A 14,203-nucleotide genomic window follows, 5' to 3' on the forward strand; every position below is an offset into this window, starting at 1 on the left:
CAGATTTCTATATTGCGTTAAAAAACTGTGAAAGCTTATCAAATCAAGACATACACTTTCACCTGCTTTTAGCACAATTGTGTAAAGGGAAATGAACCCTATTTATATCACAAGGAAACTCCTGTTGTCCCAGGAGTGTTTTATTTTGAAGGCTGACTGCAGATTACCCAGCAAGATTCCTGGGCCTTGTGAGAATCTGGAACATCTGCACACGGACAGATGTGCACATGAGGACTGTGTGCCAGTTTCTAACCCTAATAACTGTGAATACATAGGAAAGGAATCACGTTAGCTTCAGCATCCTGACCACTCTGCAGCTCTGTAAGAAAAGAGGCCACTTCATGTGCACTGATCCATCTTGCAAATGCGTGTGCCCTGTGCCTTCTGAAACACCAGGCTAAAAGTGGTGGAGAGGTAACTGAGAAGGAATTAATACTGAGAAATTTGGAGAAACCTGATTCAAACAGGTTTTGCTCACTGATAGAATATGAAGGTCAAAAATAAGAATCAGTGCAGTCTGATTTTAGGATCCCTCTGCTTCAGAAGTGCTCTAATCATTTATCATGCCACTTGAGAAGAAGCTGCAATAGAACTTCATTTAAGGTCTGTTCAGCTTTAGGCTTTATCTTCTTCCCCATCTCTTCATCTACTTAATAAGTATTTAACCAGTTAAGGAAAATGTGTTTCTAGAGACTGATATGAAGGGGTTTTTTTTGTTTTGGTTTTTTTTTTCCCCCTAAAACCACTGAATCAAAGAGGAATTGAGTCTGCTGATGGAGGCAACTAAAAAACAACACAAGCAATAATAAAATTGTATCGTGAATAACAGAAAAACTAGAAAAAAATACAGTCTTCAAATTCAGTCACTGCAGTTGTCTTATTGTTTAAAAACTTAGGGAAAATTGTTTTCTAGATTGCATTCTCATCACAGGGGCTTTTCAGTACTTCCTTCCTTCTATTTCCCTGAAAATATTTGAAAAGCCTTTTGTATTTTCTGTTGGGGCTTTCAAAATCAATTCTGTATTTAGCGGTGATCAAGAGTAACATTATCTATATGTCTCATGTAAAAACAGAAGAAACCATATTTATGAAAAACAAGGAAAAAACCTCCTAAAAAGTATGCAGGTACCGTCTTACCTTTAATTTGGAGATCATGTTTTTCTCAGAGTCATCTGAAACACTCTTATTTGTGAGAAGTCTTCTTGCCAAGTGCTGCTTGTAATAGCGTTCAAAAACATCTTTCTCTTGCATAAACCTGAATAAAACCATTGCCTTATCCAATATAGTTTCTACTTCTTGCTCTGTTAGCTGTAAAAGAAATAATTTGCTGGTTTTAATCTTCCAGCACAAGTGTCTTACACGACCTAAGTACTTAAAGTAATTCACAGCAGCAGATGGTCTAACAGTAGCCATATCAAAACTGGTCCAATGTATGATTGGCAGTCAAAAGAAAGGTGCACTAACTCAATAAAGTGGAGTAAGAAATAGACCTAAAATGAAGGGAAAGGCAAGAGCAAGAGAAAAGGGAAACAATGAATGGGTAGAATGCCTTGATAAATACAGTAAAAGTTCCTGGGTAAGTTTAAAAAAGCATGAGGGAAATCAATATTAGGAGTAGAAAAGTTTGTTTGGAATGAAAGCTTTTAACTCTTAAGATGTTTTGCAAAGCCTGTCTAGTGCCACACATATAAAATAATTATTTGTTTTATAAAAAAAGCCAGAATTTACTATTTGATTCCCAAAGCATAAATTGTATGCTCTAATATTAAGTTTTATTTAGAGTAACTGAAGCCTCAGCTGAACCATCCTGTCCAGTTCTGGGTTCTGTAACTCAGAAAATTTCATGAAAGCAGCTAAGATTGAAGGCAACAGATGCACTTAGAACTAGAAGATCGTTATGGTAATAGTCGTGTGCTACGTAAAAACAGTAAAAAACAGCAAAGACAAACCCTTTTCTTTAATTGAATTAATTTTCAAAAGAAATGATTAGATAATGAGAATAGCTGCCAAATTATGAATATACTTAAGGGAATGATAAGTGAGGTTTCAGAAGAAGGGAGCTGCAGAATCTACCACAACCTAATTGCTTTTTGAGGCAGTATCTGCTGTAAGTAGTTCAGGTATGCTGCTTCAGAGGTAGGTGACAAGCCACACAGATCTCCTTGTGCCTGATTTTTCTGTAAGTTTAAATCTAAAATGTTATGAGCTCAGACGTGTTACATACACCTTTTTGAAGGCAAAACTGGCATTTCTCTAAATAGAAAAAATAATTCGTAGGGAAGTAGCCTAGTTTAATTCCATCCAAGTCTACAGAGCAAAAAGCATGATATTTTAAGATGATTTATACTTACTCCCTTGACTCCCTTTTTCAGCTTATCGTCAATAAATAATGAGAGGTACTCTGGAGACCTGGAGTTGAGGTTGAGGAAGTACTCAAAGTCACCCGCAATTGTCTGCTTGAAGAGCCGATCGTTATTGAAAGATTCTTGAAGGAAGCGATCAAACCTACTCTTCAAGTCCAGCAAACCCTTTCAAAAATGAAAAGAAAGCAAAACCATTTTCACTGATGTGAAGTTGAAAGCTAGGAAACAGTAATAATAGATGAGGCCATAGAGAAGAGCAGATCTACAGTCAGATCTACAGTTCTGCAACAGTCTGTTCACAATGGTTAGAAAGTATCTGAAATTTCATTTCCATTTTTAAATTTTTATTTCTGCCACGAATATCTTACAGAAGCAATTTTCACATAAGCTGGCAAAAATATTTGTGTCAAACACTGGAGGAGTTTGTTCTAATACACTTCTCAGATTAAGGAAGTTTTTTAAACACCCTTGTTAAACAGGTTGATTTCCTATATTTTTGAATCAGCAACTTAAAGGAGGTATTTGTTGCCCTCATTAAGTCTTTTCTATTTCAAACAACATGGACAAAAGTCAGTGTCACAGACACAGCATCTGGGAAAGCTGAGGCTAAGCACCCATTAAGTGCATTCCTAGAGCTAGTGAACAAGAGGAGAAAACACACTGCAACAACAGGCCTAAACTTGTCAGTGTTTGTGTTTCCCTCTAATTTAGTCCAGGGACATGTTCTGCATTATTCGGTCGTGTGTTTCTTGCTGATCATTAGGAGTCACTGGGAGCATGTGAAAGTTAGATACAAGCATCAGGAACCTGAAATGAACCACTTCCTCTGAACTAAACCACTGGACTCTCAGCATCATTTTTAGAGTTTGCACCATCTTCACCCAAGGTTAGAGCAACTGAGTATAGAAGGGGGAAGCCTTAAAATCATCTGAACACCTGGCTAAGTATATATGATACAGATTTTAATTGAGATAGCATTTGGCAGGCAGGGGGAGAAAATTTCACTTGAGTTAGATTTGTCAAGGACAACCACTGCCTGCAAAAACTCTTCAAGTTAAATGATATTTACATCTTCAGGTTCTTAAGAAATTATTCATATGCGGTTACTTAAAGAAGCCATTCAAGAATTACTCAAAGAAGTAGTAATGTTTCTTAGGAACTCACCATCTCACTTAAAGGAATGATCTTTAGACACGCTAATTAATGCGTATTAGAAATTATAAATTCAAAGTAAATCCCACTATCTCTCTGTTTACCAAGGTTAGCTCATGTCTCCTCTCCAGGAGTATACCATCTGAACAACCTGGTGTTAAACAGGAGAAATTGTTAGTACCTTGAATTACACAAGCATTTCAACATCCCTTCAAATTATTATACAGAGTTTTAAATCTAATCCCCTGGCAATGCTTTTGCAATCATCTCACCAATTATGCTCAGGGTGACATCATGTTGTGGAAGCAGTGTTGAGCTATGATGGAGTTCTTTTCTCGATGGTTTAATGCACCTTCCATGCCTGTCTCCTTAGTGCTATTGTCCTTGACAGATTCACATGAACATGGCTGAGATGAAAAGAGCAAGGTGGTTTCTCAATTCATAGATATTCCTCTCTGCTTCCATCCCCTCAGTGGAAGTGGTGGATAAACCTTTCTGGGGGTTTTTCAGTAATCGAATGTCAATCCCTGCCCTAGAACATCTTCATGAGATGCTGGGGTCCGTACTCAGGTGCTGAGCTCTGCCAAAGCACGTGGGCAAGTCTTCCCCAGCCTTTTTTTTTGCTTTTCACCTTTGTGACAGGAAACCTTGATACTATCTTTATAATTAAGTTTTTAGATCTATCTTTCTCAGTTAAATTTTTTATGATAACTCTTTAGGTCCATCAGGAGTGAAAATTACTTCAAAGTAATCCAGACACTTATTTTCCACATAATTTGCACACCCCTCTGTGGTTTTTTTTGTCTAAATCACACCACCACAAATGTAAGAGTCCATAATCATTAAACCTAATAATTTTTCAAGGGCATTCTCTCTTCTTTTTACCAGGCCTTGAAGAGGTGATTCTTGTTCAAGCCTGGTAAGAAGTTTGCTTCAGCATTTCCAGAAAATTGATAAACCAATCAAAAATGTTTTTCTACTCAAATGGCTTCTTCAAATAGTAACCAATTCTAGCAAAGTTATTGTTTTCAAACAAAACAACAGAGATGGACAGATATACATTAAATGTTTCTCACGAAGAATAGACACAAGGATTTGAACCGCACATTTTAAAAAACCTCAAACAATGTTTAATGAATACACACTTCCACAATAAATACAAAATATCTTCCAGCTATAGAAACACAGCTTTAAGTTTCAATGAACTCTAAAGGTTTTATATGCAAATTTCAAACCATCTTCTCAGAGACAACGGAAAAGATAACTAATAGTTCTGAAGCACATTTTGTGATCTTGATAATATTTCATGATCATATTTTGTGATCACTTAGTGAGAGAAAGAACACTCACATCTTTTAACATGCAGAACTCTTCTGTTTCTTAGGGAGACAGAATGGAATGAGTAATTTGTTATGACTGCTAACACATTCACCTCTCACTCACTAAGCTTGCCATGAAATATTGCCATGTGATTTTTGCCACAATAGACACTGATAGCTAATGTTACATGAAGTTAAACAAAGTGGACACTATAAAGCTATTTGTCAGCAGACATACAACTCACTCTGGAGACACAGCATTTAGGGAAATCCAAGAAGTTCCCAGCAGTTAGATGATTAGGCTGAGTAAGTTGTTTATTAATATCAACTACTAAAAGCACAAAAATTTAGTATGTACTTTCCAAACCACTTAAGTAAGAGGTCTAAACATGTCTGAAGATTCAGAGAACATACATTTAAAACATTTATAAATTTAGCTTATTAACAACAACCCCTTTTGAATCAATACTATGGTATACCTTATAAATTGTGTACGCGGTGAACGGCTAAAATGGGAAACAAAAGGGAGTATTTAACTTCAAGTGGGAAAGAAAAGGAAGTGTTTAACTACCTGAATGTAGTCAACTGGATTCTTTCCTTCTCCCTCTTCAGAAACCAGTGCTTTGCCTTGCTCTCTCAGGTATGAGCTCATGCACTCACACATTGTCTTCAGACCATTTGGCACACGGCTGAACAACTTGTACATGCAAGCAAGGTCTGCAGACAAGAATGAGAGATTATGCAGGACACCTCTGTAACTCATTCATCTCAGAGCTGAAGCTGACAGCTGAAATTCAGCCACTTGAGCCACAGAAAGCATCCTGTAACAGCTCAGGCACCAGATTCTTCTGATCTCCTCCTTCCTTTAGCCCTGAGAAGATGCTGACTCCAGCAGCATCAAAATGAAAAGCAAAGACTGTATTCAATTATTCTAAGTTGTCTGTAGCAGGAAAGCTGTCATGGCTACCTCCAGGCCAGCAAAGGATTAGGATAGTGAACCTATTAGAACTTGAGCAAGATTATACTTTCCAGGGGTATTTAAGAAGGTAGCTTCCAAGATTTTCATTCCCAAAATCAAACACTGTATCAAACATTTTTGTGGGGTTTTTTTGAAAGTAAGTTTAACCAAATAGAACAGCACTAATGAGATGCTTGTTTCTGAGTTTAATTTGTATTTGTCTCAAAGCCAGTCATACCCTTTTACATTATTGTGCTTCATCCTCCTAAAATAATGAAAAATGGCTTAGTCTAAACATTGCTTTCCAAAGGAACAATCCATCCTTGTACCTTTGTGAAAAATCTCATCTTCACAAAGCAGCATTTCCACTCTACTAGTTAACTGAATCAAACCAAGGCCTATAAAAGTTAAACAAATTCCTCTATTTTATGAATACCCTTTAATATCCTTTCACCCTCAGCCTGAAAGTTATCTAAACTGGATATTAAAGAAGAAAGTGTTAAGTATAGTGTCATCACTTTCTTTTTCAACACAGTAATTCTTTTTTACAGATAGGAAATGTGCTCACTTTGTACTCAATCACCTAGTAATTGTGAAGCTGCTTTAATGAACAAAGACCATTAATCTAAGCAGCAAGGCTGTTCCCCATTCTCATGGCTTTAGAGTGAGCACTGATTTCTAAATATAGATACTACAATCCAACTCTTCGTTATGCTGCTTTAGAAACCTAGGTTCTATTTCCATAATAACTTTCATTCAGTCACTCTGTCCCACATCAACCTCTATTAGGAAAATGCAAATCAAGTCCTTCTGTTTCAACCACTTCAATAAGCTGCTTCTTAATCTTTTAGAAATTGCCAACTCCTTTCTGCAACAATGCTCCCTCCCCAAGAATTGGTCCTGCAATGCTTCTGTTTAAGTCTTTTACACAAGTACTTTTCAAATAACTGCCTGTGGTCCAAAAACATGTGATGCATTTTCACAAATACATATTAGAGGAACAGAAGTAATAAACTGGCTCATGGTCAACTGGTGAAAAAAACCCACTACAATAGATTTGTACTTTTCTTATGAGATATTTGGTTTACCAAAAAACTACCTGTATCTGGTACTAAAAAAAAACAAGTGTATAGGCTCTGTTTTAAGAGCCATCTAATAGTCACTGAATATTCTCAGACATTTGTGAAGCAGTCACTAAATGCTTTCACAATTACATAGGAACACAAATATTAAGCTTGATTTATCTCATGTTTAAAAACAAAAAGCAGTATCAGAAGCATTTGTGTCTCACAAATGACACAATCTTACCTTCTGTCTTCCCATTTTTCAGCATATGAACTAGCCCAGAGTTCTCCATTTCCACTATAGTTTTCATGTGCTTGGAAATAAGCTCCCTCTCAACAACTTTCACAATTGGTTCTTCTGTTGATTTATCCAGACAGTGCATCACCCGCTCTATTTCTTCATTAATTCTAGCTTCTACTTTCTTTATATATACAGAAGCACTGTTTTCAGCTAAAAATTTCTGACTTTCCATCTGTGATTAACACAAATTAATACTTTAGACTTTTTTGTAAAGGGTAAAAAGAAAACATGTCAGATCAGCATTTATAAGCAAGTTCAAATCAAACACAGCATGTTCCACACATCCAAGATTCACGTACACACTTAACACAAAATAAAGGTTCTATTATACTAAATGTGTTACATAAGGGGGTACATGCAATATAAACAAGGTATTTTTCATACTAAAACAACCCAAGCCAATTTAGTTTCCAGCTATCAACTAGAGTTTTAGCCACAGATTCAAATAAAACAAAGGTGGGGAAAGGGAAGGATCAAATATTCCTTCCAAATGCCAGTTTATGGTAGTTCTCCTTATTCTCATTAGTGACAATGCTGAGCACATTATTTCATGTCAAATTGTTTTTATTTATACTGGTCGCAGACATCTTTGGAGAAAAGATGTCTTATTTTTCAGGCAGAGCTAAGTAATAAAACTTAAATGAAAGTAATTATTTTTCTTAATTTTATATAAGCACCAATGAAAAACAGAACATAGTGATGTTCAAATGGCTGTACAACATATGCTTCAACTTTACAAGAAAGTTTGGAGATCAGAGCATATAATCCTGCATAAGAAATGGGAGACTCACAAATTACCGTATCTAGATTTTTTTTAACATTTTTAAAATTTCTATCAATTTCCAGCAATAGATGATCATGACTACACTCAACAAGCACTTAAATGGCTTTCCTCCTCCAAGTATCCCACAAAAAACCCTCCTCAGAAAATATTTGGAATGTATTATTTGGTGGCCTATCAATAACTGGAGAGCCACTTGGATACGTTTAGTTCCTTGCCTTGGCTTTTTTATTACAAAAAATAACTCACAAATGTGGAAACTATGAAGGAAACCAAGTTCCCTCAAAGACAGTCTGACAGGTTTCCAGGCATGAAATAGTTTGGACCTTTCATGCTACTGGCATTTCAAGAAGACTGAGGGGGAAAAGCAGATGCAGACTAAGTTACATGAAATAACCTAAAGCAGGCGCAAGATGAGCATGATGATTACTGTACATGTCATTGGATCCCATAGCTCGAAACTATATTCCAATTACGCTAATTCTGTAAAATTTGTGTTACTTTTTCCTGCAAAGTTAGTGACTGTTTTTCTTATTTCATTTAATAGAGATGGGCATACTCATCAAAAAAGCAACAAGTGTGTAAAGTACCACCAAATCTGATAGTTCCAGAGAGTCATAACAACATTCCAAATATGGTATTAGAATACTGCTGTACCTGAAAAAATTCTGCAGACATCTCTAAAAATGGAGCCTCAAAGTCTTCTTCATAGACTGACCTTCCTTCAAGACCTAGAATCATTAACATCTGGCAAGCATTTCTTATTGCGCCTCTGCCAAAAAGTAAGTTGTTAACAACTTGAGAAATCCACATGCTTGTAAGACAGAGTACACAGCAGAATAACAACTCATAACACAATATTAACTTTAATAAAATGTAGTAATAGAAAGTTCATTTTAATCTGTTTGGTACATGTCGTTTTCAAGAATACTACACGAGCAAGATTGTTGGGCTCTGTTCAAAACTAAAGAGCTGACAATGTTTATTAAGTATTTTAAATGCAATGACAGGGACATACATCTCAAGTTCTACTAAGTCATAAAATGATGAAGAACATATATTAATATAAAAGAAATTAACCCAAAATACTGCTTCAAAGAAAACTGCACACACAGGTCAGAACTGAACAACTGCAACTTCAGAACAACTGCACGTGTGGAAGTTCCGATGCAAAGTTTGAAGTTTTTGGATGGCTGGCCGTTTAAAAAACAACCACCACACAAAAATCTTTAAAAAATGAAAACACCCAAATAAACACAAAATAAATGCCACCAAAATTCAAATAGACCGACTAGTTAAAAAACCAAAAGAACTGCATCTAGAAAAAGATTCCACTTTCTGGCAGTAGGGGACAATACACAGCTGTAGCTGCGGAGTGTTTTCATTTCCTGAATTGCATGTTGGGCAAGCTTAGTCACAGAAATGCAGGCAGTGTAGCAAGGTTTTTACATATCCCTACATGCAACAGCTGTTGTGAAACTGGAGAAGTACAAGAAAACTTGCAAATCTGCAGTTCCTTCAGCTGCAGTATGTGCAGTGGGGGGTTCTATTAAACTGACCAAAGAAGCTGAGAAACAGATTCAAAACTCAGAGACACAACTGAACTGCTGAGAAACAAACTGATCAGAACATGAGGAAAAGGAATTGGAATTAAAAGAGGAAACGTCAGAAATAAATCAGTGAAAAGGTACAAGAAGATTAAACAACCTCTGAGTACAGAGGAAATACAAGTTAGGAAGAGGAAGAAAATTGCCAAGACTCTGCTTTGTAATCAAATGCTCTGGCACAGTAAGATAATTGAGACATTTGATGGAAGTTTTAATAAAAAACTACAAGATGAATATTAAAAAAATGTATTAACAAGCTTCCCTGTTTATCATTATGCTAAAATATAATACACAAAGGAATATGTTACGCCAGAATGTGAAGAAATTTTAGTTGTGATCACAAATGTGGTCTTAAATAATGAATTACTTGTGTATGTTCTTGAGTCATGCTAAAAACTGACAGCTATTATTTACAACAGCAGACTTCACTTACAAACATCTTACCTGTCTACAACTTCTCCTTTCCTCTCTCTTGCAATCATATCCAGCAGAGTTTGCCTCAGGTGATCCCTGATGCAGCCATAACGTACGACTTGATCTCGAAAAATGATCAGGCCCAAGTTGTAGACATTCTCCACGTTGTTTTGTTGCACATACACTCGGTCCTACAACAAGGCCATAAACAGCAACAAAAGTGTGAATTCACTCTTGTTCAAAAATACAAGAGATCGATTATGTCTGTACAGCGGAAATATGACCAAATGTATCTTTTCTCTTAATAGAAAGAAATTACATATATCCTTCAAAATCAGTCCCATTTTCCCACACTTCATTTACACAGGAAGTTCTGTTTGGCTTAGGAGCATAAGCACAACATTTATGACTAAAGCTTGCCAGAACAGATCTACAGCCTTCCCACTTTTTAGTCTGGGTGCAAAGGAGTCTCCAACAACTGTAAATCCATAGCACTATTTGCAAGAGGTTTTACTTACCTATTCAAGCCCTTCCATCTTTTCTTGATCTTTAAGAAAAAATGATTTAACTTCCCCCTCCCCTCCATGCATGTTCCTACCACTCCTTTTACGCAAAAAATTTTCAACATTCAGTGAAATTTCCTGAAATAGCATCATTAGATAAAGAGCAGCAAATATAGAGCCAAAACGAGTTACAATCAAAATCTTTATGGATTAGTACTGCAAAACTGTACATAAGACTTCTGTAGACATCCCTCCCTCCACTCTCCCCAAATTCACTTTCATTCAACTTGAGCAATATTTCAAAACCTTGCTATGTTTCATTATAATTTCACCCATACACCACCTCCCACCTGCAAAAAGAAGAGGGAGAGAAGAAGTATTTTTTACATTTTCATGTATGCTTAAATTCTATCTCCCTATATAATCTCTCTCTATGGGAGGGTCAAGCTCCTCAACTACCCATTTTTTTAATCCACCTACCTTTAAAAATCAACTCTGATCCTCAGATCAGCATTTAAAGACTGCATAGCCCAAAATCCATCATACAGAATTGACTGAGAGTGCTAAGCAGACCCCGAGTCTCTTACTGCTACCCAAAGAAATGCTCCAAAGATTTGTCACTCCTTTCCTATTCCTCTCTCTCAACTTAACTCTGAAAAAAAGGAAGGCTATTAATAAAGTCACTAGCGAACAGAAAATGCATGTATTTGATTAATAGCCACTACTGGGTCAGAGCACTTAAAACAGTATTAAGAATAGAAAAACTGAGTTTTTACAATCTGTTTCTGAGATGAGCAATCATTATTTTTAGTAATTTCTGTCAGGGCATAATCCATTCTTCTAATATCATAGTTTGGGCAATTACTAAAAATACTGCTTTGCTACTACTTAAGCATCAGGACAATGACATTAGAAAAAGCTATGAGTTTTGTACCCACTCACAAATCTGGCTGGGATGAAGTTTTCTAAGAATGTATATAGCTATAAAAAAACAGTAATACTGAAAAATAATCAAATTCTATGAAGGATGATGGTCAATTTATGAAACTGAGTATCAAGCTTTGCTTCTCCACTGCTTCCATCACTATCTTAAGTGCTTTATCACATGCAGAATTAAAGAGTAAAGCTACTCAAACACTTGGAAAATGAAACCATTAAAAGAACAAATGTTATGCTTCAGACGATAAGAAAAAAAAATTCTGAAATTACAAGTTTACATAAATTCCGCAATTTCAAAAAACAAGAAGGAACAGACAGCCCACCATTTAGCACCAGTATTCACATAGCAAAATTATTCCTATACTAATTATATGCCAGATTGCAACTTGCTGACCAGAGGAAAGCAAAACACAGGGTTCTGCAATTAATGTGTGATTTCCCACTCTCTGCCTTCAGACAGGCGGCCCTTAATTTAAATGAAAAAACAAGATGGGAACATGTCAGAGATGCCTACTCTGGGGTTCCTGAAGCAAGCTCAGCTGTCTCAAAGCACAGCATTTGCTAATTGCTCTCATAAAGTCAGTGCAGTGATGTGTGGTGGGCTAGGTCTTTGAAATAGTTTACTTGTGTTTTTCTGGTTTTTTAGAAACAGAGTTGTTTATTTCACTTCCTTATTTACACACTTGCATCAAGAACAGAAGTAAATGTGATTCTCAAGTAAGACAAGCTTAAAATACATTTTCAAGGAGATGAAAGAGCAAATTAAAATGTAGTGTCTAATACTATACAACTTGAAGAGAAAAATAATATAATTATTATTTAAAAAAAATATTCAGGGCTCTGAAGCACAGGCAGCAGGGTACCTAAAATGATTAAAGCCATGGCCATGACTCATCTGCAAAGCTTCTGTTGTGGCAGTGCTGAACACTGTCATTGTGGAAGACTGACTCCTCTGAGTTTATCAGCAGCCTCAGTAGTAAGCCAGACCTCTCCACAATACCCATACCAGAGCAGCAACATTAACATTTCTGATCCTGCTGATCTGCTCACCCTTGGTAACAGATCACATTTGCTGGAAGTTCTCCCAATCTAAAAAAAGAAAATCACAGAGAGCCCCATTTGGGAACAGGTTTGACTGACAAGGCTACACACTACTGAACAGAAACCACTTCCCACAGGGAGAAGCAGTGTGTGCTTAAAGGTAAGAGTAACTTTCAGGAGACAAGGATGGAGTTTCAGACAACAATTATTCATGAATTACAATCCTGCTTACACTGCAGAATAATTCTGAACTGAGGTCATCTACTGTGAGGTAGCCACATTTTACCCATCTCTGTGTGGATGCACTAGCCTTCAGACACCCTTGTGTGTACAGTCAGTGTCTTTGATCCTAGTTCTGGCAATAAAAACAACACTTCTCCCTATTACCTTGTGTGTAAGCCACGGACAATGAGAGTCATTCGTCAAAACTCACGTATACAACCTGTCAGTGCTAGCCTAAAAGACACCAGCTTTGTGCACAGCACAGATGAGATGGGAATGCTCTACCCTCAGAATCCACAGCTGCATTAGCAGGAGCAATTGCTCATTTCTAACAGTGCATAACTGGCACTACCATAGGCCTGTAATGCAGCCAGGGGTGTGACTGCTGCACTCGCATACCTGAAATTGCTTTAAATTAGCAAGCACAAGTAGTAAAGACAAGATACCACAGAATCCAGTTTAACCCAGCTTCCATCTGATGTTCCGAGAATACACACACTCACATTGCTTGGAGAAAAGCCCAACCAACTCCACCTCCACTGCTCCCATTCCATAGGGCAGCTAAATAAAGCCCACTGTAGGTAAGTTTACCTGCACTGCCACTGTGAGCCTGAATTTCAGATATGCCCAAATTTACTGAACTACTTCAACCTGGCATAGCACCTGACTTGACTCAGCAAAGATGCTGCTTAGCACATGACTTTTACTGATTCAGTGCCTCACTGCTTGTCACAGACAGTGCCAGAATTTAGAGAGTGTATTACATCTACTCTGGCACCAATTACTGAAGCCTAAACACGTAAAAAGGAAGAGAGCTCGTGCTATATCCTACAAAACCCAGTGGAACTATCTAAACTTGAAATTCAGTCAGGGAACCTGGGCTGTCTCAAAATAATCAAGACAAATCTTGCACAATAAGTGCAAAAGGTTGCAAAAACTCATACTACACCTGCAACTGAAATAGAAGCAACAGACTTTTACCAGAGAGTAATCACAAGAGACAAGGTAATACATTTTAAAAAACATAATTATAAGGCAAACTTGAGAGCGTCTTGTGGAGGATGTTCTGCCTGAACAATGAAATCCTGCCATAACCCCAAACAGCAGGTGTTCTAGTCATTAAGCAACATAATGTACAATCCCCACCGTACAAAACACAATGCCTGTCTAAAAAAGATTTATTTGTATTGATTTTTATTTTAAAAATGGCAAAATTAAACAGAGGAAAGAAATTAAGGTGGTTTGAAAAGGTGTTTGTGTTGAGTTAAATCATACAGCAGCCAATGGGTGAAACGAAGCTGGAAAACAGACATGGTGTTAAAACAGATACAATTTTGTTTAAGATGTAAAATCACTAGACTGAAGCAGGAATTCAAGAGAGTTAAGACCAGAACTCAAGAGGGTAGTAAATATTTTACTTTCGCTGATGTCACAGTGTGGCCTGTTGGGCAATAGGTACATTTCCTGAAACTGATGTGTAATTGAGATGGCCTACAAAACAAGAGAAGGATTGGGTCACACTCTACTTACAAACATGGT

At 36.9% G+C, this 14,203-nt stretch overlaps 1 protein-coding gene across 1 annotated transcript in view; it reads right to left on the reverse strand.

The window, feature by feature from the left end:
• Positions 1–14,203, reverse strand: part of CUL3 (cullin 3) — a 57,988-nt gene that overhangs the window by 13,557 nt on the left and 30,228 nt on the right. The window contains exons 4-9 of the mRNA XM_040073991.2: positions 9,990–10,150; positions 8,596–8,710; positions 7,101–7,329; positions 5,406–5,551; positions 2,352–2,528; positions 1,138–1,308 (exon numbers count right to left, since the gene is read on the reverse strand). Coding sequence (XP_039929925.1) covers positions 1,138–1,308; positions 2,352–2,528; positions 5,406–5,551; positions 7,101–7,329; positions 8,596–8,710; positions 9,990–10,150 — 999 coding nt within the window. The remainder of the gene's footprint in view (positions 1–1,137; positions 1,309–2,351; positions 2,529–5,405; positions 5,552–7,100; positions 7,330–8,595; positions 8,711–9,989; positions 10,151–14,203) is intronic.

This window comes from Hirundo rustica, chromosome 10 (genome assembly GCF_015227805.2).
Source record: "Hirundo rustica isolate bHirRus1 chromosome 10, bHirRus1.pri.v3, whole genome shotgun sequence".
In the NCBI taxonomy this organism is placed as follows: domain Eukaryota; kingdom Metazoa; phylum Chordata; class Aves; order Passeriformes; family Hirundinidae; genus Hirundo; species Hirundo rustica.